The 25,931-nt window shown below is 35.9% G+C and overlaps 1 protein-coding gene across 2 annotated transcripts in view; it reads right to left on the minus strand.

Moving 5' to 3' along the window:
* The window catches only part of PRKCE (protein kinase C epsilon), a 294,070-nt gene that overhangs the window by 156,682 nt on the left and 111,457 nt on the right, over positions 1–25,931 (minus strand). The window contains exon 1 of one of the 2 annotated variants that reach the window (XM_027801204.2): positions 5,855–5,930. The exons of the other annotated variant lie outside the window; for it this stretch is intronic. Coding sequence (XP_027657005.1) covers positions 5,855–5,885 — 31 coding nt within the window. The 5' untranslated portion in view covers positions 5,886–5,930. Of the gene's footprint in view, positions 1–5,854; positions 5,931–25,931 lie in introns of those variants that run through there. 2 annotated transcript variants of the gene reach the window in all.

The following is a 25,931-nucleotide window of genomic DNA, read 5'->3' on the forward strand; positions in this document are numbered from 1 at the left end:
TATTGTATTGGTATACAAACTCCTAGATTTTGTGAGGTGCTTTACCTTACTATAGCACTAAAAAATAAAGTCTGACCCCTTTACGCTACTGTTATGAATAGTACAGTCAGCAGAAATATTTCGAATTGGCAAAATTAGTCTAAATTTTCCCAAATGTTTAGTTGCCAACTTTATAAGAAAGAGAGCTTTGTAGTGGTCCAAAAAGGACGGCAAGTACAATGTAAGTTGTTGTCTATGTGGAGAAGCAAGCTGGAACAGCTGTTCCACAGCAGCTCCCACAGCAGATGCTCTTATTTCAGAAAAAGTGCTTTTTTACACATTAAGAAAGAGTACAAGCCAAGGCACCCTGAGGCTTCGGCTGTGTGGAGTAATACAACACTCATAAAGAGTCAACGTGAAAGAGTCACTGTTTTTCAGTACATACACTGGAGTATTTCATATGGGTTTAATCCCCCCTCCCTTTCCTTTCAGACAGTAGACAACTCTTAAGCGATTTCTAGGGATTGATCAGGTTGAAAAATATTGTAGGTAAGAGAGGCACCAGGAGTTGAACGGAAGATTACTCAACCATGTGATCCAGGAGATGATTCCAGCATGATTTCGGACATCCCATACAATATTGCTGCAGTGAAGTAGTTCATCTGTAGAGGGAATCTTCTAATGGGGGAAATCTTTAGGTTTTAAGATACTGTGTAGGAAGGCCAAAAGATTTCTGTTTTAAACAGAAACAGAATTCCACTATTTAAAGACAATAAAAATAAACCTGGGTGTCGAACAAGAATTTAAGTGCTCATACAAAATGAGTCTAAAATAGGTAAAAAATAAAGATGACTGTTTTTCAAAAATCGAAGTAGATTGATTTTTGCTCTGCAATCTAAACAAAGTATACTGACATTTCAGTTTATTTCATTCAATGTTTATATTGCCATTTTGTCTCTTTCCTTCCCCCCATTTGCCACTGAAGTAGACTGAAATAGAGGGTAAAGAGGAAAGAATTTAAATTATTTAAGCCTTTGTCAAAAAAATTAACTTCATTTTTTTCCCCAAAACCGACCGCCCTTAAGATGGGAAGAGCTCATTTGCTTTTATACAGTAACTTCCATAAGTATTTGATTTCTTTTTCTTCAGGTAGTGAAATCACGTATATACATTTTGAATGCAAGAGCATCCAAGGGAGAAAGGCAGCACAATAGTCCTGTCTATATCTTAACTAACATTCTTATTTCTCAAAATGGTTAGCCCTTCTAAGCACCTGAAACAATAACCAAACTGAATCCCTTTATTTTTGTTACATACAAGTGTTTTTTCTCTGCCTTGATTTTTATGAAATCCTCAAACAGAAGAGCCCTCAGAGCATGGGCTGGGACCATACAGGAAAACAAAATATTAAATGTAACAACGGAGGGTTGTATTATGTACTCCTCACTGCCAGCAAAGGCCAGGGCTTGGGCTGTGGTTGTGGTTATGTCCCCCTAATAAGCTGGAATGACCTTAGGTGGGGTGGGTTCATAATTCACATGAATGGGTACCTCTTCCCCAAGACCTTGCCATATGCACATACAAACCAGTGATTCAGGCAAATAACATTGCAAACAAGTGATGCGTATGGGTGGAAGGGTTTCAGAACTTTTATTTAAATTGCATTTATTTCAGAAAACTGGTAGTAATTCAAGAAGTAATGGAAATTATTACCAGAACTGTGACTGATCGGACTTAAACCAACTGCATGTAAGAATAAGCATGTACTTCGGGGTTTTCTCACTTTGGCAGCAGGTTAGTAACCATCTTCATCTTTTATGTTGTTATTTACAGGGACATCTGTAGATGTCGGAGCCGCCACCAGAGGGCTCCCACATTTTTTACAGATTTTGCCTTAAAAGTTTAGAAAGCAGAACTGAAAGATGGAAAATAACAGACCATTACAATGATCTTAAGATACTTGGTAGCTGCAGAGGTTATTTGAGAAAAGATAAAAATCCCCAGATTTTAAAGGCTGTTTTAAAGCCCATGTAGCACTAAACAGAATGGGTCAGAAACTGTGTGCAACCTGTAGACATTTCAGTGAAATGAAAAGCCTGATTACTATGTCACCTGGCACCCTGTCTCTCTAGAGAACACCTAAAAACTGGGGGGAAAAACAGACAACAAAACCCCACCACAATAATGCAAACTTCACAGAGAAGCCAAGAAGGGTCTAAATTTTATCCTCTGAGAACCAGTGCTTCCACCTGCAGAAGGAAATTTGTCTTTCCATAGAATAAGGTTAAAAAAAAAAAAAAAAAAGTACAAACCAAAACCAGTACAAGTCTGAGCAAAGCTGAGAAATCACACGTGTATACTCAGATATGGCATTAAAGTAAATACAATTAATTGTTTTCCAGTTCACAAACTGAAGGGAGCTGTTTGGTGACTGTAAATACAGAAATCCACGTGAAAGGTCTGAATGACAAAGCTGCACTCCCCGAACTCCAGGTGTAGGGTGCTGCGGGAGGGGTGATAGGGAATCTCTGGAGCACTTTCAGGTGAAACAATTCAAGGAACTGGGATTAAGAGGGTTGAGCCTACAGTAGCACTCACGGAAGCTTTCACTTAATATTTAAGTTGTAGGCACAGCCATCAGAGATGCAGCACGGAAATTATTTGCCCAACAGCAACCATGCCATTTGTTGCAGAGCACAGAAAGCAGTAACATTCTGGAACAAGTTAGGACTACTAGCAGAAAAAATAGCTGAAGGAATAAATACCTTTACAGCCATATATTTATGGTTCACTGTTTGGGACTAATGAAGGCTATAATTCAACATTAAAATGGATCCTCTACAATTTAAAACAATTTTTAATAAAACCATAATAAGATTGTGAGAAAGCAGAATGACTTGCTCATAAAGGCATTTTTAACTCAGGTTGCATTCCCAGCTTTGCATGAAAAAGTTCTTTATCAAAAACAAAGGCAGAATGGAAGCAGTTTGTAAGGTGGAGAAGCCACTTCCTAAAATTTAGATGCAGAATTTCATAGAAATATAGAAAAATAAAAACATATTTTGTTAAACTACTTACAAGACATAGAAGCAATTTCTACCTCATTATTAAGGAGAAAATTAAAATATACGTGCATGTAAGAACTAAGGAGTATAAACTGTGATACAGTGCAGTGATGTTAATTTAGTGGTCCATCAACTGCAGAGTGTGGGAAAAAAAAAGGTTGAAAAATACTCTAGCACCTGTATGTTTATATCCCCACAAACCTGGCAATCAAAAAAGGGAAATTCAAGTCATGAATGAACTTATGAACTTACAAGGTCTAGCCTCAAACTATACAAATACGATTATGAATGAAAATTACCAAGGCAATGACAGACAGTAAAATATCTGAATAGTATTACCAGATGTTACAGGGGAGTACAGTAATTCCAGATAAAGGTGTACAGTATTTTTTTTAAGAGTAGATACAGTTGCAAATATCTCATGCCTTCAAGTTTTGGTATCACTAATGATACAGTCATAAGTGGTACTGAAATTTGATGTAAGGATTTCTGACTGATACCAAGCAGAAACAAAAAAATACTCCCAGGAAGACATGTAGTGAAACAGCAGGTAGTAACGTTAGACCACCATCAGACCACAACTCTATGCCAAGTGTGAGACACCAGCTTCAGTAAGAGGATGTTACGAGATGGAGGAAGTTATCAGTGCTGTAAGCTTGTATATTTGGTGACATTTGTAGCATCTTAGCAGTATTCAGAAGAAGCAAAAGGGCCCTTCAAAATTCTTCTAGAACAGAAAAGAGCCATAATACACCCCCCTAATAATAATAAAATGTCTAACATCTTCAAAATAAACACAAAAGAGTATTTACTAAAGACTTAACCAGATCTAGTCAAGGTCACACCTAGCGAAGATATTTAACAAAACACACACACAGAGTTATGTAACATCATTCCTTTGTAATTTCAAACTTCTATCTAAAACTGGTATGTCTAGTTTCCTCTGAATGTCCCTAGTGTAGTTCTCTGCTGGCATGGGACTTGTGGCTGACAATTTTCAGCCACACTAGTCTCATTTCAGCAGTGCTGGAGTAAGGGTCAAAATAGGTCATATACTGGAAAACTAGTCGCAGCAACTGATTTTTTTTTTTTTTTTTTTTCCGTCTGCTTTTCCATAAACAGCAGAGAAAGTTGGCATTAAGCCAAATATTTATTTATAGACAACATTTATTTTTAGATATTTATTTTAGTCACTGGAGAACAATTGCAGCTAAATGTACTTATTACTATCTGGAAATCTATTTTTTGAAATATCCTCTGTCAATGTAAATTTTTTGTCGCTCTCTCTAACCATATTTTGCCCTTTATGTGCATTTTGAGTTTATTAATCACATTTCCATGGCATCTGGAAGCTGTGTGATTTTCCAAAGTAAAAGACATGATACTGAAATCTCTCCCTTAGGTTTTATGTTAAAACAACCCCAACAACTTAATTGCATTGCATACTGGTTTTCTTAAGTAAACGCCAGAATACGAATCAAGTCTCAGGATTTTGTACTATGACTTGAGTGAGGTGGTCATTGCTCGTAGAACCAAGTTTCTTACAAACTCTCTGCACAGTAACCTTGACCTAGACTTTCAATTCAGAGCCATTTGTTTCCATGGCCTAATGAGAAAGGCTGTGGCTTTAATACTGTGTTTGTTGCATGAAATGAAAACTGTGCATCCTTTTTTCAGAGGCCAGAGCTTTTTTACTGAATTCACACTTAAAATTTCACGCTTCTGTCAAGGATTTTTTTCTTGCTTTATAACGCAGGACCTTTTTCTCTTTACATTTTCTGCGTCTTTCCCCTTGCCCTCTTTCATCTGACTGATTTGTCCCACACTCAGGACAAGGCCTGAACTGACCTCAGACTCCCTATGTTTGCCAGTTATTTATTGACATATGTTCAAGTCAACCTCTGTAAGGTAAGAAATTTTTGTTTACCCTATTCTGCAGACCAATAACTGAGCCAGAGATTAGATGATTATATATTACAAGCACTTGTGCTTTTAAAGTCCATAGTACCAGCACAATGTATTTCAGTCAGCTCTTACATTTCAGCTGTCAGCAGAGATTTTTCGCAAGTTTCTATGCTGCTTACAGGGCTCAGAGGGATGTAGCCATTGCACTGAAAACAGGCCTGAAAAGGCACACAACTGTGGGCACATGCACAAATTGGCTTAACGTTCTAACTCCTCACAAAACCTTCCCAATTATTTTTCCTTTACAGAAAAGAGGGAATCGTAAGGACAAAAACTCCCAGAAAAAACGATTCAGATATCAGCAGTTAAAATCACTGAGTATGCAGGATGCCAGACAGCTATCCCAGCTTTCTCAAGTTCAGAGTGCTGCTGCAGTAGGCGAGAAGTGACCTATTAGCTAGCTTCTCATTTTCTTGTTCGACATTTGATATTACTTTCTATTGAAAAGATGACATAATTCCTCACCTTGTGATCCACTGGTTTTACAATATTTCAAACAATGCAGCAACACCAGCGTCTTTAGAAGCATTGTGTGGGCAGAATGCAATGTAAGCCTTGTACAATTTTTTTCCGCCGCAAATGCCGTAATGGCTTTTCCATTATTAATGATAACTTAGAATGTTCCAAAATGTTGTAAGGTGGTTACTGGACCCATATTCTACCCAGGCCATTAACTGTTTCTCTGATTATATCAAAATGCATCTCAATTCCCCATCTACCTCCTTGCTACAATTGCTTCATTAATATTCATAAGATCCAAGAGCTTTATATTGATTACCGCATCTAATGGACTCATTACGCAAAGTCATCGTGACCTCCAAAGCGATTCTACTTTTGTGACTTACCTAGATGCTTGCTCAAAATATTTTGAGACATTGGTACTAACGCAGAAACAAGCAGCACAGGATAAAACCCACCACAGCATCTTTAACTGACCGTAGTCCGATAGGATGGACTTTCTCCACACCTGTATGAGATGTCACACAACACTAAAAGCTTTGTCACATTATCCCCAACTGAATAGGAGCCCTTGTTATCACACAGCAGAAAGAAGTAGTTAATATTAACAGATCATTATTAACATTCATTACGGAAAATCAATCTGATTGTGCTATAACCTCCTGCTGCAGTCAGCTGGGTTATTCTGATATTTACATAATATTGACTTCCCACTAACCAAAATTATGGCAGTTATATAACATCTTTCAATGTCATGGTGATTCTGCAAACAAAATCTATTCCGTTTATCAGCATCAAGGTACAAAATAAACACATTTTGCAAACAGTTTCTAACGGCCAATCTTTTACTGCTTCGTAAGTCCAACATTAATAGTGGCAAGCATTCTTCTTTGGAAAGATAAGAACAGAACAGTACAGCTAGAGTGTGAATTAATCTTTTAGTCTCAAATTTAACTTTCCTGGAAGAATTATATTCAATAAGAACTTACTTAAAAAAAAAAGAAACAAAACAAGAAACACAAAACCACAAGTAACAACTCTCCTTTTCATATCTTAAGAAATTGAAAGAGTGAGAACAAGACAGTTCGAAAAAATCTAAAGTAGAAATTAGAAATAATTTGTTAAACTACAGAAATAACTGACAAGAATGAATGTCCTTGAAGGGTGGCAAGTACATAATCAGTTGGATTCTGAAAAAAAAATTAGTATCTTTAACTCAGAACCTATCATCTGGATTCAAAAGTCATTTAGTAAAACGTTATTGATACAACTGCAGCTGCTCCATTATAGTTAACTATAACATTGTTATTGGCATGTTTGCTACTAACTACATATGACTAAATCAAGATGGAAAAATATTAGTACACATACTTTTACGGGGTTGTGTCTGTGTCCCCCTTCAAATATTTTTTTATGGATCAGTCACTGTATGTGTCAAAGTTTCAATGATTGCCAGGCTGGCTCTCTTCTGTACTCTGGAATGTTTCTCTGTCAAAAAGTAAAGTTTTCATTCAAATTTGGATTTAGTATTGAAATGTAATTTGAAGGCTCCTAAAGTAATCTAAACATATTATAAATTTTACATATATATATATGCATATTTACACAGAAGATTAGCAGATTAATCTCTTCTTTAATGTGAACATATGGTTAAAGACTTTTAGACTATAAGGGCACACTGGTTTTAGACTGGTCCACTACGAGTGTGTTCAAGCAGAAAAGCTTTTGATTACATTGCTTTAATCTTCTTTACTGAAAATTAATCTAACCCAAGCTTCATGTATTTCAAACTGAAAATTTTAGTATCTGGAAAAGGTGAAACATTTTTATCAATCTGAAATCCATTCAAATGGTAAGACTGAAGAAAAACTGTCAGCCGTAGTCAGAAAGTAAAAGCAGTAAATTATTCTACCTTAGCAAGTGCATCTATAGCTAATCTCCTTGGTTAAAAACATGACTCATGTAGCATTCTCATCGTTAGAAGGAAATACAGCAGAATGTAGGCATCTTTTATTGAGGCTTGACTTTTGTTGCATCTGAGACTTTTCCTAAGTAAAGACAGAGCGAGATTAGAGTCATATTTGGCATATTTTATGCAGTACTATACCTCCAGAATCACCTGAAATTCACCTAAAAGTGATACAAACCAAAATACAGTTTGCCATAACGTCTGCATTTTCGTTCCTCACATTGAAAGCAAATCTACATTATGCTGCAGGATAACCTTAAAACATGGTTCAGAAAGTGATTGCCTAATTGGAGTTATTCATAGGTACACCATTCATATTTGGGCATGGCATAAAAGCCCAAATATTATCTTCATTCAGAAATTTCTATTTTTGGAGCAATATGATCTAAAAGGACAACATTTTTCTCCAGAGACAGAACCAAAATTAAAAATTCAAAGCACTTTCACACTGTTCTCACTCTGTTTCACAGCTGAAATACCTGCCAATTAGCAACTCTGTCAGCAAAAACCCAACAGTGTAACAATTTCAAAGGTAAAACTAATTAGGAAGGAAGCATAATGAGCCCAAAAGATATGTCTTCAAAACTCCAAACTTTCAGTTAGTATTTAGGTGCATTTTTGAAGTAAGAACATTTACATGTATGAACCAGCACCTTTGATTTACAGAACTGCAAAAATTCATTGCCCAAATGTAACTGACACAGATGTGTTTGCTATTTATCACACTGTAGTCACTCTTCACACTTCGATACAAAAACACTAACTTATATAAATGATTGAATTCCAATATCCTTATCACAGCTTAGTCCCTGGCATCGCAAGCAGTTATAAAGAAATTCCTGAGAGCATGTGGAGGGTTTGTAGGGAAATCTTCAGCACGTGCTTGAGCAGGGATCACAGAGGGCTGAACAAATTAGCAGCTATAGACAGGGAGAGGGTGGGACCCTGTTCTTGAAGCCAGTCCAAAGGAGGAAACAGCAGACCATGACTACGTAGCATAACTATGTGCTGCCTCCTAAATAGGGCAGCCTCGGAAGACTGCGGTCAGCCAAGGGTAAAGGTGCTACTCACTCTTAAGGGACTCAGATCTTACCCTCAAAAGTTAAATTTCATTGCACACAAAAAGGCAAGTACAGTTTATTAATTTGTTTTGAAATGAAGTTTCTTAAGTTATTTTTTCTAAGTCCTAAGTATTAGTCATTTTTTCTCTAGGATTTAGACAGGCCTATTTATTGATTGTCCTTCCTACCAATACTTTCTAAAATTTTAATTCAAGGCACTTTATTCTCATCATAAGTGTGTGCTAAAAATCTAAATAGCTGCCATATTTAATTCTAAATGTAAACCCACTCTGCATCTGCCTCTGATGCTACCATGCCCCTGGGCAGAAAGGCTCCAAATGTTTGGAAGCTGTGATGTTAAATGCTCTAAAAACTGGCAGCTGTATGAATGAAGTTGCCTGACTTGATTTTGCACCTGCTAAAAGGATTTCAGTCTCCGACATTTCTTTCAGCTGCTCCATGAACACCAATAGAATAAAACCAAGACATATATACATTCTATGAACGATAACAATAGGAATCAAGAGAAATAACAGTGTACTTCAAGTTACAGTAAAAACCGTTACTCCATTTTGCTCATCCATGATGACCTCCGTTGTGGTAGTTCTGCTCAACAATTAGGCAATCACTGATTCACCTGTAACTTATTTTCCCTCCCCCATCCCTCTGGGAAGCAATGTATCAGGCAAAAGTAACAAAGGCAACCAATTACAAATTGAAGTCCTGTTCCACAGAACCTGAACAGTCTGCAACTTAGTTCTGTGTTTAGTCCCTTGTAAAGGTAGTGAACACCTGTAAAATCAAGTTACACAGGTTCAGTTGTAAAGCCCTGCCCACAACAGCACCACAGCAATGAGCTGCCAAGGTCAAAACTGAGCTCTGAGGATCAGCATAAAACCAAACAGGATCTACCAAAACTTTTCCAATGGCAACAATGGCCTTTGAAAAGTTACCTATGTGGCCAAGATCTTTCATCCACCTAAAACCAGATACTGTTACTGCAAAGTACCACCTACAGTCTGAATGTAACAATCAAAAAGTAGAACTTATAACTGATGACATAACACAAATTCATCCTGTTGCCTTTAGTATAATAGGTTCTAGACATCAAGATCACTTGGTCCTTTGAATAAATGAGCTGTTCATAAAAAATTAAAACCTAATCAAAATATTAATGAGTCAAAAATTCAAATGAGGTTAGATTGTACAGTCATCACAATAAATTTGATTGAATAAATTAATTTTGCACAGATGCTTTTGGTATGCATTCAACCAAATGATTAAATTTATATTGTGATAATCCCATTAATCCTAATCTGTAGGGGTACCACAGAAACTTCATCCTATTTCAAAGATATTTTTTTCTTTTGCTATCACAATATGCATGTACCGAAATAACAAATACTGTTACCAAAAAAACCCCAAAACCACACCCAAAAAAACCCTACCAGAAATCAGCTGAACTTCAATAGGGAATGACCCAAAACTCCCTCAAGAATAGAATTGGTGGTCTTGCTAGATAGATGCTTCATAGAAAAACAGACTGGTTTTGTTCCCTGCAGATGTTTTTTCTACGAAATGGACAGGTCAAAACCCTAGCAACAGACCTGCTTCCTAAAGCTCTCAAACATCATCTGCTAGAAATCACAATTGTAGATCCAATACTTGTATCTTATGAGACAATTATTTTTAGAGTTTATGTGAGGTCTTCAAGATGGAGGTGGATGGATCATTCAATGTCAAAGACTGGACTAATACACCGAAATGTAGGTTCTCATTTCAGTGAAGTATGGCAAACTCTCAGACTATTAAGCCCCTCAGATCACAAGAGTGCTCAAAAGGGGCACAAGCTTGATTTCAAGCCACAGGCAAGAAGGCAAATTGTAACCATCAGGTCCATCCCTGACAGCGAAGTGAGGAATTAGCAGCTACATGGTGCAGAGAAAAGGACTGTTACAAACAGCCTGCATATTTAAATTACATGTGTTTTGACAGACTTGAGGTCAAAGAAATAAGCATTTTTTCAACAGCCCCCCTAAGAAAAAAAAAAAAAAAAAAAAAAAAAAAAGGCTAGAAAAACAACAGGTGAAATAAATGGAGATGCCCACAACAGAGAAAAGTGCTTCCATAAACCCTGGAATTACCAAAGTCTGCTTTCATACCAGTTTGAGATGAACTCTCTGGAAGCACTTCTGAACCCTCCATGAAGACTCTCCCTTCTCTACCAAGCCACTTCTTTTTCACTGTGCATATAGGAGCATAATTACCTTTAGCACTTCTCTTGCTCCATCACATTTGAAAGAAGCCAACAGGTTCCCAAAAGAAACAGTATCTCCTTTGCTAGGAATTATGGGACACAGACACAGAAAGATGGAATAGCTTTTAAGTTCTTTCCAGGGGGAGCATATGCTGGGGCATGGAGGAAAAACATGCTAAACATCATGAGAGAGAATAGGTCTGAACAATTTGGACTTACATAGAATATTTCTTTGTCAGTACATCCTTCAAGATTTACCATAGTGTCATCACAGTGCTTTTGAATAGTATGTACCTGAGCATGAAGAGTTTCATATCTCCTTTATGAGTTTCTAGCACCTTCTAAAAAAATCAGGAAGTTTCTGTTCTATTTTGTCGAAATGCAAAGCTGAGTAGAAACACTACTTATCAGAAATTCAGCTAAAAGCACCCCACACTACTTAAGGAGATTTAATTAAGATGACTTATTTATTTATTTATTCTATTTTGATTGACAAAGCACCTTTTGGAAAAATATCAGGGAGAGGATGGGAAATCACATTTTTGAAAAAACTCTGTATATTTTCAGAAGCTTCCATGCAAGATATATTTTTGTCAAAAACTCTCACAGAAACAAACAAAAAAAAAAGTTTCCTGTCCAGTTCTGGCATCTTGCCTTTCAGTGACTAATAATAATAGCCCCGTAAAAACAGAGCGCATCACACAGGATCCAAGTGTTTCCTCCAGATGCACCTGCAGATGTCCCTTTGCCTTGTATAAGAAAGAGTACTGTCTCTCCTGAATCTCATCTTTGGAGAATGATAATTTGAAATAAATACACTGAGTTCCATCAACAGGATCTGATATTCTCAGCATTTCTTTTCCCCTCTATAGGTTATTCCCATAAGGAGGAGCATTCTGGATATAACTGAAAACAAGAAAGTATTGTTTTGTCCACAACTTGTGTATGAAATTTAAGGTAAGCATAACAAAATTACACATTTCTGAAACTGAAATGAAAACAGGGCCACAAATAAGAAAGCCAGCTTAGACTAAACATTTAAAGGATCTGCATTTGCTATTAAGCACACAACAGAAATACACTGTTATGTTTCCACTTCTACTACTGCTAGAGTTCACTGTCATTGAGAATTTTCTCAACCAACACTAAAAATGTTGTTGAGCAACACAGAAAACACTGCAACATGCTGATGAATTAATTTTATGAAGTTTCATCATAGTGATCCTTGCCAAAGATGCACAGGGAAAGGTGTCAGTTAAGCTACACTAAAACTTCTTGCACTGGTCTTACAAAAGTGGTTTTGGAGAGAGTAAAGAGGAAGTGTGCAGCCTTTCAGCTGCACGACTGTTCGGCTAGGGCACCTCCCATTCCTGATTCCTGGTTTGCAGAATACTGGGAAACAACATAAGCAGAAACATGAATGGTTTGTTTAAAGTAAAACATCCTCCAACAAGAAACTCCATTGGGTTATTGGGCTCAGCAAGGAGCTGAGCATTAGCGTTATCGCATATGAAAGGATGAGGCAACAAGGCTCTCAGTCAAACACAAGAGGGGCGTATAGCACCAGGAAAACTATTACACTACAGAGAATCCTCACCTTCCACAAACACAAACTGCAAAACATTCCTATAATGATGACAGATACAGAAGTTTAGGTGAATAGTTTGTGTTCTGTTCTCATGCTGCACAGCTGTGTGTACAGCTGCCCAGAGAGATGCCTCTAAAAGCATCATCATCAATAGTATAAATGTTGCAGACATTGAAATCAGACCATCTGCGGCATTCCCAGTCACAACAGGTGTAGATGGGGACCACAGATAAACAGAGCCTCTGGATGTAGGTGCAAAACTCATATTATTCCGCAGTTTCTGAAACTTCACACACACAAGAACCAGACTATTCCACATCAGAAAAGTCACACTTTTTGTAACCTTTTTGTCTTCAGTCTATTTTATATGATCTACCAATTCTACTATCTATCATTTCTGCTTTTTCTGGAAAAGTATACCAACATCTAAGTATACTTATTCAATACATTGTTTACTTATGTAATAACATTTCTCAATAAACAGGATCACACTGAAGAAAGCTTAATATAAACACATCTAGGCAGAGATCTACACACAAACCAAGTAACAGATACTACTTTAAAATTCCACAAGCAGTTAAAATTATTGGTTTTCTATTTGGAATTAGAAAAAAAGAGCTATAACTTCTAAAGACCCTCACCCTCAAAGAATCCTTCTAAGAAACATTGGTGTAAGACAGCCATTTGTAGACTTTATTAACACCTTCCTATGCACACCAAATCTATTTAACAAGTCATAAAATAGGTGGCTATAACAACATTGATGCAACCCTAATATACCCCTTCTGAGTACTAGGCAAATTATTAAGTTTCACATAGCACCTAGGGGCTCAAGGTTTATAAATTCTACCCTGTCCTATACTTATTCACATCCCTGTTAATTTAAGCAATATCTTCACAGTAATAATAAAAGCCATGGTTTTTTAAATATAGGATGTACTTTTCTTACATAAGTTTTTAAAAAAATCATTATGGACAGATTATAAGCAAAATAAAAATTACCACAGTTGCATGTGACATCATTGCTTAAAAAACCTATTCTATATTGGAAGAAAGTAACAGGCTTCTCTCCAAATATCAGTAATAAACTATCACAAGTAATTCTACCTTCTCTGTTTATATTTATATGTAATTAGATAAAATCTAATGGTGCTGTGTATGACAGTTTTCAAGTATCTCACCAATAAACAAATGTATTTATTTGGCTCCCATCAACCAGTACGTGCACTTCCTCAGCCCCACCCAACAGGAGACAGTGTTAGCAAGTGGAGTCCCATGCTACAGTTGCTTCTCTTCCTTCTTTGGACTGACGGTGAGGACCATTCTGAGCTGCAAAAATACAACCCCATAAGCAGAATCAAAAATTACATACGATTTACCAATTGTTAGTTTAACCAGTAAGGGCTAAGGCAATAAAAACTTGTAAGATTTAAGTATATTGCATGCGTAAAGGTTAAGACACAGCAAAATTGCTTTTCAAGGTATCCAAATACAACTTTCCTAATTTCCTCTACTTGCTCAGAAATAAGTGAACAGTGGATGGAGTTCCCTTCTTAAACTGTATCTGCACACTGATTCTGAAATCCAGTAATAAAACAACACAGTGAAGAGTATGCAATTTTCTCTGCCAATATGGACAGTATTCGAGGAGAAGCTGTATCTAAAAGTTACAGAAGATTTCATTTGTCCGCAGCTTAGTTCTTGCTCCATGTTGCACATGTATCAGCAAGGGTGTTGTTTATAACAAACAGGTTTTTGATGTATCCATAAGGAATTAGAGCTAGACCACCAACCGATTTCATACAGACCACCCAAGTATTCCCTCAATATCAAAAGCAGAAAGATTCCTTTTTAAAACTTTAAGATTTTGCTTTTCTCTATGGTACCAATAGCATTTTAATCCAGCAGAACACCAACACGGATGCAAGATTTTTTACTGTAAATCAAAACAAAGGAACTCTGCATAAAAGCAAGGACTATTTAAAGATGGGACAAACACAGAGCCATGATGGAATCCATGCATTGCAAACAATGTTGACATCATGGTACAGTTCACCCTAGAGTCTGTTTTCCATGCCCTAGGCAAACGCTCAACTGCCTTTTATCAGCACTATTAGTCATTACCATGACAGCAATATAGGATGAAATCAGCATCCGTTACATTGCACGGTTACCTTAAATGCCATCCAGCCACTGAAACAAAGGGCTGGAAAATTACTTGGAGCAATATTGCACTTTTACTTGTGCTAGTGCATTTTTCAATTGATGCAAACACATTAAGGCAGTTAATCAATTACAAATCAAAATCCATTCCCTGTACTATTAATGAACACAACTTTGTTCAGGTAAAAGCACTGCACTGAAATACTTTGAACTAAACATTAATGGTGTATGAATTCTGAATAGCAAGAGCTAAACAAACTCCTCCAAGGATTTTCCCTTTTAAAAGTAATTCTTCCATCATCTAAAGCAACTTCTTGTTTTCTTTTATAAACATGTATTGTGTTCTAACAATATATTCTAACAATGTCATGGATTGTTTAAATAGTTTGAAGTTCTCTCACAAAATGAGCTAAGCAGTAGTCCAGGAATGACCTGCAGAATCACCCTTCTACCTCTTTAAAAGCACACATGCTGCCTATTTCAAACATGGCTTTCTGCAGCTTGAAAGGATGTTTTAGCTATTTTCATAATCAACTGCTCTTTTTTCCAAGAGTTTTCAAATAATGCAGTGTGGAAATTGCAATGCCCATATCTTACATTATGGTGACTAGCGTAAGGATAAAAGACTTGGCAAGAGGGAGCTAGTTTGGTACTCTACACTAAATCTGTAATGCAGAACATTTAATAAAAAACCCAAACTAATTAGCACCCATTCAATAAACTGCTGCTTTTTTCCCCCGATTTTTGTCACACAGATGAGGCAGGATAAAGAACCTGATTTGCAGCCTGTACATCAGCAATCCCCACCTGCCCTCCGTGAATAAGGATCACAGCTCTGAATCCTGAAAAGGGATTCAGTCATAATTTAATAGCTTTAAAATTAATCACTTTCATGTCAGTATTACTGCACGTCTTTATATCCCAAACTTGATTTTCTTTTCAAAGGGGTTACAGGTGAAGCGTAGTGTGGGTTCTAATGTATCTCTGAAGTGACAGAGTGTGAATGGAAATACTTAAGACTGCCTAGCACGAATCCTGGGGGGAAAAACTTGCATGCCAAATCTTTGTCTCAGCCTTCATCAGCTGACAGGTCATGGAAGTAAAGCAAACCAGAAACTACACCAATCATGTCTCCTCTAAACTGACAGAATGACTTCCTGTATTTCCTTCATCTATGTATGCAATTCAGAAATTCATATTTTAAAGTTATTCCATTTTCAGAGTATTCAGAAGTTTTGATTTGAGACTATAATAGGCAGCACATAGGCAATAGCCCTCCTTTAGGGAGCTGAACTGAAACTCCATATCCAGCTCCCAATAAGCAACTCCGCCTTGTAATCTGCTATAATAAAATGGCCTAAGGCAAAATATAAAGCACTTGCTACTAGCTGGAGGCTCTAAAGTACTGCATTGGGGGGTGGGGTGGGGTGAGATAGAAATAAATAAAACAAGAAATATCAACATTTTAATGATATTTTCCTCCAGAATCAGAAAAGCGCTTTCTTGCGCTTTTTTTTTCTTAACGAAAAGGATTTAAAAGGCTACCGTCATTTAGCATCTGATGAAGAAGTATCCATTAGCTTTACATAGCCTTTTCTTTACAGTGCCTGACTGAGTTCAGGGTGGTAGCACGGGCATCGTGAGATTTAATCTCAGCTCCAACACACTTCTGTCTCTTCTTTGCAGCCTTATCTGATTGATTCATTTTTCCATGTATTTTATCCTTGGCAGTCCTATTTAATAACAATGTTCATGCACAAAGAGAATTGAGACATGGGGTAAATTCATGACTTGTCCAAAGCCACAAATACATTTTCCTGAGGTAGCCTCCTGAATCCTGCATTCACTGACCAACCCATTAGCCTATAAACCTCCCAGTCTGGCAATATCTCTGTTTCTCCACACAAAACCCCATCTTCTAAAGACATTGTAAAACTTACGCAATATATAAAGTGTTCTATGATGATACAAAATAACATATAAATGCAATTACTGCCATACATGGGAGATCTCAGCTGTTTATCATATAAAGGACATGAACAATACCAGCAGAAGGAGTAAGACCATGGTATCAAAACTATGGTTTGTATGTTCTAAATATTAATTCCAAATTACATTACATTCTGTCCTGCAACTTGTTTGTAAACACACTCTTTTCCTATCTCAGATGTTGATAAAGCACTGAAAATACCTTACATAATGTTTTGCTGCATAGTCAGTTGCTGCTTAAATTTTAGCAAGTTTTTCATACTCCTTATTTGCAGAAACTCTTAAATGTCTTCTGTTTTCCCTTTTGGCTTTTTATTTAATTTTCAAATAGCTATTTCTGTGCTTTTGCCAGAAGGAATATAAAAATTACAACTAGGCCATAAGCAGAAAAAGGAAGTAAAAGCAAATAACAGTCTCACAAAACAGTGCTGTTCTCTGGCATGGGATTTAAATATTGAGATGCAGCAATCTCAAACTTAACAATATTAAATAAAGGAAGTACTTATTTTGGAGGTCATCACCAACTGTGATGGAGACACATGACATAAGTTGCTTTGGTTTTCTTTATTTAAATGAAGATGAATGTGGTGGGGGAAACCAGGTGCGAAATAAAGATCTGAGATGAGCACTGGTATTTAGGTGAGACCACAATGCAGTGCAACAGGAACACGTAGCACTGCCGAGAGAACTTAAAGTCAACCAAATAAGTAACAAGCTCTTTTGTGTACACTAGCATCTTCCAGTTCAGTGATAACATCTATTATCCCTATTCTAGATAGGCACAATGATAATCTTGAATTAAAACTCTAAATAACCTGGTCATTTGAACATAAAAAGGATACACACTAAATCAATATAAATAAATACACCAATACTATTATGACCATTATTGATTATTAATGTGTTTGATAAAATCATAATGGAATTCCTTGTTTTTCTGATGCAATATATCAAGCGCTAATATTTTCCAGGCACAAGAAGTTTAATAATAAAGTTTATAACAGTAAACAGAAGTATTAATAATAAAAGTTTATCACAAGAAGTTATAAAATATTTCTTTAAACTACAAAAATACATATATATGTGTGTGTACACATACACAAACGTATGTCCTTTTGATGGATAGAAACAGTTTAGTCGAATTTTTTTTCATCTTTTCAATGGTAAGATTAATTTTGGTTTTATAATCTGAATGGTCTTTTAACAACAGTATCTCCTATTTATTCCATTTTCCCAATGGATTCTGTTTATCTTCTCAAGTGAAAAACATATAAGAAGTGGTGTTTTGGATTGGCAGCTCCATGCCTCATTATTGCTATATAAAGGCAAGCTAATTTATCCCCCCAAACTTATAATAAAGCACAAATATTACAATTTGCAATTATTTTTTTTCCTGCTGGATTGGCAGCTCCATACCTCATTATTGCTATATAAAGGCAGTGTAATTTATCCCCCAAACTTGTAATAAAATGCAAATATTACAATTTGCAATGATTTTTTTCCCTGCTAAGAATGAACTCTAAACAATAGACAGCTACAGTTTCTCTGCCACACCAAAATAGTGACTTCACCCCAGAGCAATTACATGTTTCAATAGCCTTTCCAAAATAACTCCAAGTGGAAAATCCACTCTGCTGTTCAACTGATTTCATCATCTATGTAACTGCTTTTACTTATCCTAACTATAGCAAGCTTTAAGGATCTCGGCAAGGAAGGATTTACAGGAAATTACAGCTCCAAATATCGATATCCGAGTAAGAATCAGTTTTGCCAGAGCAGGGACTTCAGACTTTGGCCTGCCTGCGCTTCTGGAGATGAAGCTGGCAGGAAGTGGAAGGGGAAGCAACGCACTTGAGGCCAGGATAACAGCTCGGCAGGAAGCGAGGGAAGGCAGCTACAGGCCAGTCAGCAAGATAATGAATACAAGCCAACCTTACAGTAACGAGGAGAAAAAGAAGTTTGACTTTGATTTTTAGCTCCAAATTCAAACAATACGATTAATGGTCATCTGCTCTCTTCCTCCCATTGTAACAAGGCATAAAACGAGCTTTGTTTGGTTTAGCATTCAGAGCAAGAGCAAACACTACTTGTATGCACCGGTGCCGAGAGCTGTGCATAATCAAACCCTGTACAAAGAACCATGGGACAGATTAATGCTTTTGTGCCTACAGAGACAGATATCAGGTGGGATTTTCACAAGAACCTAAATGAGATAGGTGGCTACATCCCACAGAAGTTAAGGAACAAAGGGAGAAAAAGGCTTGTTCCACGTTTCTTTCTGTGGAGAGGTATTTGCCTCAAGAGACTGTGTGATTGCTGCAACTTTTCCGTTGGGTTCTCTAGAGGGAGCTACTACAAATAGGTACTAATCAAGTGAAAATAATAATAATAATATATATATATCTTTAAAAAATAATATAAAAACTCTTTTTTCACAATTGCTGAGGTTTCCCCCATTTCTTAGAAAACAACCTTCTGAAATGCTATTGATTACGTTGCTACAAAAAAGTAGCAGTAAATTTCCAAAAAGGATGTCAGTATTAAGAACACTAAACAAATTTCAAACTGAAATTACCTAATCTTTAAGAGCACACTTCATGTTCAGCTCACCTGTGATTAATGTATATCAATTTATGAAGTCAGTATTCAACTGTAATCTGAGGAAGAAGGACTGAAGTGAAAAGGAAAAGTTGGATACTATAAAAATAGGAAACTAGTAATAAAATTTAGATCCCACTAAATTTAACAGTGCCATTATTCAACTTTATTCTGAGTAAGCCTTAACAGAAACTTCCATTTTCTAGCTAATTAAAAACCCCAACCATATGTCTCCAGGGAATAAAGAGAAGAACGAATAAAAAGAAAACCCAACATTGATACCAGCAGGCTGAAGAAATAGATTCCAGATGTTTAAAGGCAGATTCTTTACTTAAGTCTTTCTTGTGTAGGTATGAAACTGGAAGACAAGATGGATTTTTTTCATGTTGTCTTCCAAACCTGTTATTGATGTAAAATTGTTCCAGTGGAACTGGGTTGGCCTCATTAAAATCACAGAAGAAATACTGCATACCTCATGTTATCCAAAAAAAGTGGCAACAATTCCAGTTTCACCTGTGCTACTGCAAATCCAATCCACCTTTAAAGTCTTATATACGGTCCTTCAATGCTGGTAATGTTAACTATAGCAGTAATGCTAGACGGAATCAAAATATTAGGTAAATACAACCATAAGAGATGATAGTTGTGACTTCAGCAGCATATGGTATTTATAATAAAAAAAAAAAAAAAAAAAAAAAGAATCTGGTAACAAAGTAATTCCATTTTGGTATTTTATATGGTTAAAAGAGTTTGTACAAGAAATAATAAAGATGCAAGCTCTCAAATACAACTTTTATAGCCTGTACATCTGCCATACACACAGCAAAGGGTAACTGCTTTTACTACTTTTACTATATATAACATTAGGAATCAGGAATCTTGTTCCCTAGAAAAAAATATTAATACTGCACAGAAACTGGCATAGAATGTATTGGTCAGTATTAGTTGCATCAGCTTTTCACAAGGTTATTTGCAAATGATTTCAGGATTCTTAAAGGCTTTCTTCTCCAAAGGCAGAAGCAATGAAATGAAATATTTTCCAATAGTTTTCATAGTTTGTTACGTGTAGCTCAACTGGCACAGAAGAAAGATGTTTGTATTTCCTTTCATTGAGTTGTCATTCTCAGTTTTTAAAGGAAAGAGTGTACCCAACAACTCAGGTAAGCTGTCCAGCTGGTGGCAAGAGTTCCACCGACTCATGTTGAGGCCCAGGAAATGGGTGATAAGCCTGAAAAGAATACAGAAATATAGGCTCATGCTATTTAATTGCTCATATCCCAAGTTAGCCTTTCTGGAGCAATACAGAGTTAGAGATTTGTAAATAATGAGGACTGTCTGTGGTGCTGCTAAGAAACAGAAACATGAAAAGCTGGACACATCCTAATATGCCAAAAGGCTTGGCTACCTGAGGTAGAAAGTCTGTGAGCACACAGTCCTTCAGAGAAGACATCAAACAAGATACTACTGAGTACATGAAGTCTCTCTCCCCTTCTCCCGCTCAAAAAAATTAGAAAAAATACTTGAAGAACAAGATACGGTTTCCTTATATAACTTAGTCAAATGCTCAAGCACAAATAAGGGAAATGCTTAATGTACCTAACAGAAGCTAAACAACCTCTAGTGATGTATACCTTCTGAAATGAACACAATCTAACCCTCCAAAGCAGTATCTCAACAAAACAAGAAATGTTGATTCTGATATTGATTATACCCCATGAAGACTAGATGTCTGACCTTCCCTGAGCATGTATAATTTATCTCTTTAATAAAGACCAGGGAAGACAGCCTTAAAAAAACCCACCCAAAACCAAAAAAACACACACAAAAAAACCCCAAACCCCAAACAAACTATTATTAAAAGTTTTTAAATCTTGAAATTCTGAAATTAATTTGCAGTCTTCAGCTTTTGTTTTGTTTTGGTTTTGCTGGTTTAAGATCAGTTCTTAAATTGACTACATTACTGCACACTGAGAGAAAAATCTATTATGGTCAACTTTCCACTTTCAAATTTAAAATATAACTAAGAACTAATAACTCCTGCATTTGTACACAAAGATAATATATTCAGTAAAATGTCCAGAGGAAGGATTTTGAAAAAGGATCCTCAACTGTAGTTTAGTAAATACAGCCAGTAAAACCAGTTTTAACAATAATGAATCCTTAAAAAAACCAAAACATCAAAACCACCCCAAAACTAAAAGTTCATTTAAGATTCTGAAACAGGGATAAATTGTATTTTAAATAACTGCAAGAACATTAGATCACATTGAGTGTACTTTCTACTCTTTCAGTGAAAAGCACACAGTTGACTGAAAACAAGATATAAATCTAAATCTTAAGTCCTTTTCCAGTCTTCATCAAGCTCCTTCTCTCAAGGAGAACTTCCACTTACTATCAGCCTTGCAGGACAATAGGCAGATGTACTCCTATTTTCCAGAGGACTCTGTTGATTCACAGAAGAATCTTGCCCAAAGTCAAGATGACAGATGTACAAATTGCTCCAGTTATGGGGTTTAATCAGACAATTCTATTGTCAACAACATTCTTATAAAATGGGTTCAGCAGTGATTCCATTGCATACATCAAGAGCTATAATATTAATCTTGGATGAAGTACTGTATTTGAACCAGTCTTGAAGTGTATTCAGTATAACCACTATATATTTCTATTCACTCTAAAAACTATGAATGCATGAAAACTGTGTGCACTAAAACAAACATCATGGATATTAGCAAAATCTGCTGTACTTAAGGAATGCATACAAATTAATTATTAAAAAAACCTTAGGGTTTTTTTATAAACTTTAACTCTGGGTTTTTTCCAGAAACACTTTAAAGTCTTTGAAAGTAAATAAAAACATATTTAGTGCACAAGCTGTTCTAACACCAAAGTAAACCAGATACTGAAACTTAAATTGCTGTAGTCTAAAAAACAAAACCCCCACTATTTAAATTTTACTTACTGCTTTTGCAGCTAATGAGACCTTTTCCTTCTCCTTTTTCCTCTGTTCAGCATGTGTTCTATGTGATTCTTACACTGACATTTACAAAACATTGAAATACTTGTGAACTCTGCTTCTGAATATAGTATTAAGTATAATGTTAATTGAACACGAGGGGGCGCATTGCTTATTTAATTAAACAACTGAAATGCAGAAGACTGTTTTTGTTAAACTAACAACTCACCCGGTGAGGCAAAGCCTCAAGGACGATTTTAATATTCTGACCTCTGCACCTGAAACTTTCTTCAGGTGCGAAGCCAATTCCACAGTAGTCATCTGACTTTTACCAAGCCACAAATAAAGTCCTTGCACAAGATTATGGGGAGACTGGTCCTGTTAAATGGACACTCTTTCAAAAAATAAAACCAGATGGCTTCAGTTCTGTGTTGTACAATAGTTAAATACAGCATCATATTTTTAATTAAGGATGGACTAGATTTTCAAGCACCCTGACCAAAGTATGAATGCAATTATACATTCACAGATGCATTTTTTTGAAGTCTAAATGGGGAAAGAAGTACATTCTTCCTTCCTAGTTCTTTCTTGCCTTATGGTATTGCTATGCAAATGTAAACAATTATATTGCTTTGAAAAGAGAGAAATACGGCTGCTTCTAGTATTTTAGACAGAGGTGAACTGATACCCTGGGTCACTTATCTGTGATGGAAAATTCACGAATTTCAATGGAAGATGTTTCTTTTAAATAACACCACTCACAGCAGAGCAGACTTGCAAGATGATGAGATGAAGTTTAAAAATGTTATATTTTTTTATAATATAAGAGTCTAACAAAGAAGAAAAGTATATGCTTAACAATTAACTGGAAAGATCCAGTTTCCTGGTACTGATCCAAGAATAATAAACAGAGAAGTAGAAACAGTGTATTTCTCAGTGTTCCTTTATAACACTGTAATATAAATGAAATTTTCTACCTGTTCTATCTTCACTAAAGACAAGGGCTTCCCTTTTTATTTTATATTTTTATTTATATTTATTTTATATATAGTATTTTTATTTATTACTGTAACTAATGTCTAATTATTGGGACATTTGCTGTACTGCATGATCAAAACAAAAAGTAACAGCAAGTAGAAGTTTTTCTGATTTGCAAAATACATGATGTATTAACTTTTCTCAAATGCTTTGGTTTATCTTTACTGAAACTCCATATTATGCACCACAGGTTTTTAATATTGTTCACTCTTCTGGAATGCTAAGTGCAAAAGACTGAAATGATTTAAGATCCTGTAGAAAATGAGCACAGGTAACGGGACTGTGTTTTTAGAACATTCGCTTTTTTAAAAACATCCAAAAGTTTGAAATTCAGGCTTTTACTTAAGAAATAGCAATGGTAATTTTCAGTTAAGTTACTGATTCTTTCAAATAGCTTTTAAAACAAAAACAATTATTAACCTTTACTTAATATATTACAACATTTTTAATGCTTATTTTCAATGAATTCATGGAATAAATATGTGATCGTATGCAGATTTTGAGCCTCCACTAAGAAAGAACTTCCTAAACTGATTCCTGTTTCCAGCTGTACTCAAATATTTTAACCTTGCAAGACTACAAGCAAAAAAACCAAGTTTTTTACTCCAGTTACTTATGCTAGTGTATAACTCATGTTTTAAAAGTAGAAGTACATTTTTAGACTACGTTGAAGGCAGTAAACATCTGGTTATTGATGTTCACAAAAGACATCAACACGCCAAAGTTTTCACAACCTCACCAGTACATGGAATAGCCAGGAACACGGCTAGACCCGTCTTTAATGTATGTATTACCTCATCTATTCATCCCTCCATCAATTCATCAAAACAGAGTATATCAAGTCTTTTTTGCTCAGTGATGCTAACAATAAATAGACTTGCTGGGCAGCAAAAGGGTGAAGGAACAGATCGATTCACAGCACACTACTACAACAACAACAGTGTAGAGCAAAATACAAACAAATCATAACATAGCATAGCTTATGTATGTTATGAAGTATAACAAAACCAATATATATAAACTATGATACTATATTTTTCATATCACATCATGCTACACAAAAAGCGTTAGATTATTGTGTCTTATATTATGAAATAGCTACCCATACAGAGATTTCCAAAGATGTATTTCTATTTCAAATATTATTATTAGTTCATGTCTTTCTTACATTTGAAAACACCCCTATTGATTTTAATTTTATTCTTTTCTCCAGTTTTCTTACAAAAACACACTAGGCATATGCAGTAGTAAAACTAAACATGCCTATTCCAAAGGTCTTGCACAATGTTGTTAGGCAAAAAATAACATATGGAAATTACAGCTTCTACTACATAAATGGAGAAGAGGGACAGCAGTTTGGAACATGGTATGTATGAGAGTTTCATTACTTTTCTATTTCAGCCTAACGCAATTTTGCTTAAACAATTACAAACTCTTACAGTATAATACAAAGGTGCCTTTAAACCAAATCCTCTACCAGTGTCTTGCTTCCTGTGAGGCAGTTGTTTTGGCAAACAGCTAGAAGCCTGCCAAGACAAGGTCATCCATCTTTGCCTGAAAAGCTTGAGCCAGCTTTATACAGTAAGGACTTATTACAAACACACAATGCTTACCAGATGTTCAATCAGCTAACTGGATACAGTCCAAGGGACAGCTGTAAATCCATGGAGAGATGTTCGTTATGAAGGCATTTGCCACACAAAGTCAAAATTACATAGGCAGCCTTTGGAGAACCTCTTCACTGAACAGTGCAGTTTAAAAGAATCATGTACCGACAGACTGAACTGTCACCAAGTGCTGATTTGTGTTTGCACTGATACCTTTAAAAAAAATTTGGGGTTTGAACAGTTAGCCTGCAAAGTTCATTTTCCCAACCAAATGCCTGTGCCATTACTGAAGTCAGTATTAACTTGCAAGGACAAAGAACTTAATATGGACTCTCACACTATTATTTCACAGCTCCTCTTCTTAGACCTTCCAGTTATTGTCATTCAGGTAACAATGCACAAATGTCTGCTTTCAGAAGCCATGCTATCAACAGGTGAAGTTTTGTCTTGGAAAAAAACGCATCCCCTACCACACCAACAAGTAAATACAGACCAGAGTCAGTTGAATTACAGATAACCACTGACCTGAACTTATTCTAACAGATTTGGGACAAAAGATTTATTTAAAGTTGTTTATTTAGGATATGACAAAGTTGTCTGGCTGAGCATCATAACCTTCAAGTTTCCACATTAATATAAATGCAAGGCTTGCGGGTTGTTTTTGGTTTTGGTTTTGTTTTGGGGTTTTTTTTTTCCTGGGTTTCTTGGTTTGTTTGTTTGTTTTAAAGAAACAATCTAGAAACTCAAGATTTGGCTAGGCAAAGATTTCTTCCAGTTGTAAACTCAGTCATAAATAGATGACTAGTTCCAAGAAGAAAAAGAAAGAAAAAAAGAATGTTCATTTTTGCAACAAGCATCCACACTTCAGCACAGATATATTTTAAGATTAAACCAAATAACACACAAGAGAAAAGACATGCTAATAATAGTTTTGAATTATGCCTCCTAAGAGGAGAAAATGAAGTCAATAGCAGAAGGAGAAAACTTTGTAAATCAGCTTAAGCTTCTTTTATCTCTTTGATTTTACCCTTTTTCCCTTGTGGTCTGAATGCTGATCTTTTGGTACTGAGTTGAACAGGGATGAAATAATCCCCCAAACCCTACCTACATAAAACCAAAGCTTCAAAGGAAGTAGGTTCTCATTGAAAGCAAAGATTCTAGTTACATTTGAAGTTGGCTCACATGCTACTGCTTTCTGGTGTTCTATTAAGCAAGGAAGCCTACAGTAGGAAAACCA

This window comes from Falco cherrug, chromosome 13 (assembly GCF_023634085.1).
Source record: "Falco cherrug isolate bFalChe1 chromosome 13, bFalChe1.pri, whole genome shotgun sequence".
NCBI lineage: Eukaryota > Metazoa > Chordata > Aves > Falconiformes > Falconidae > Falco > Falco cherrug.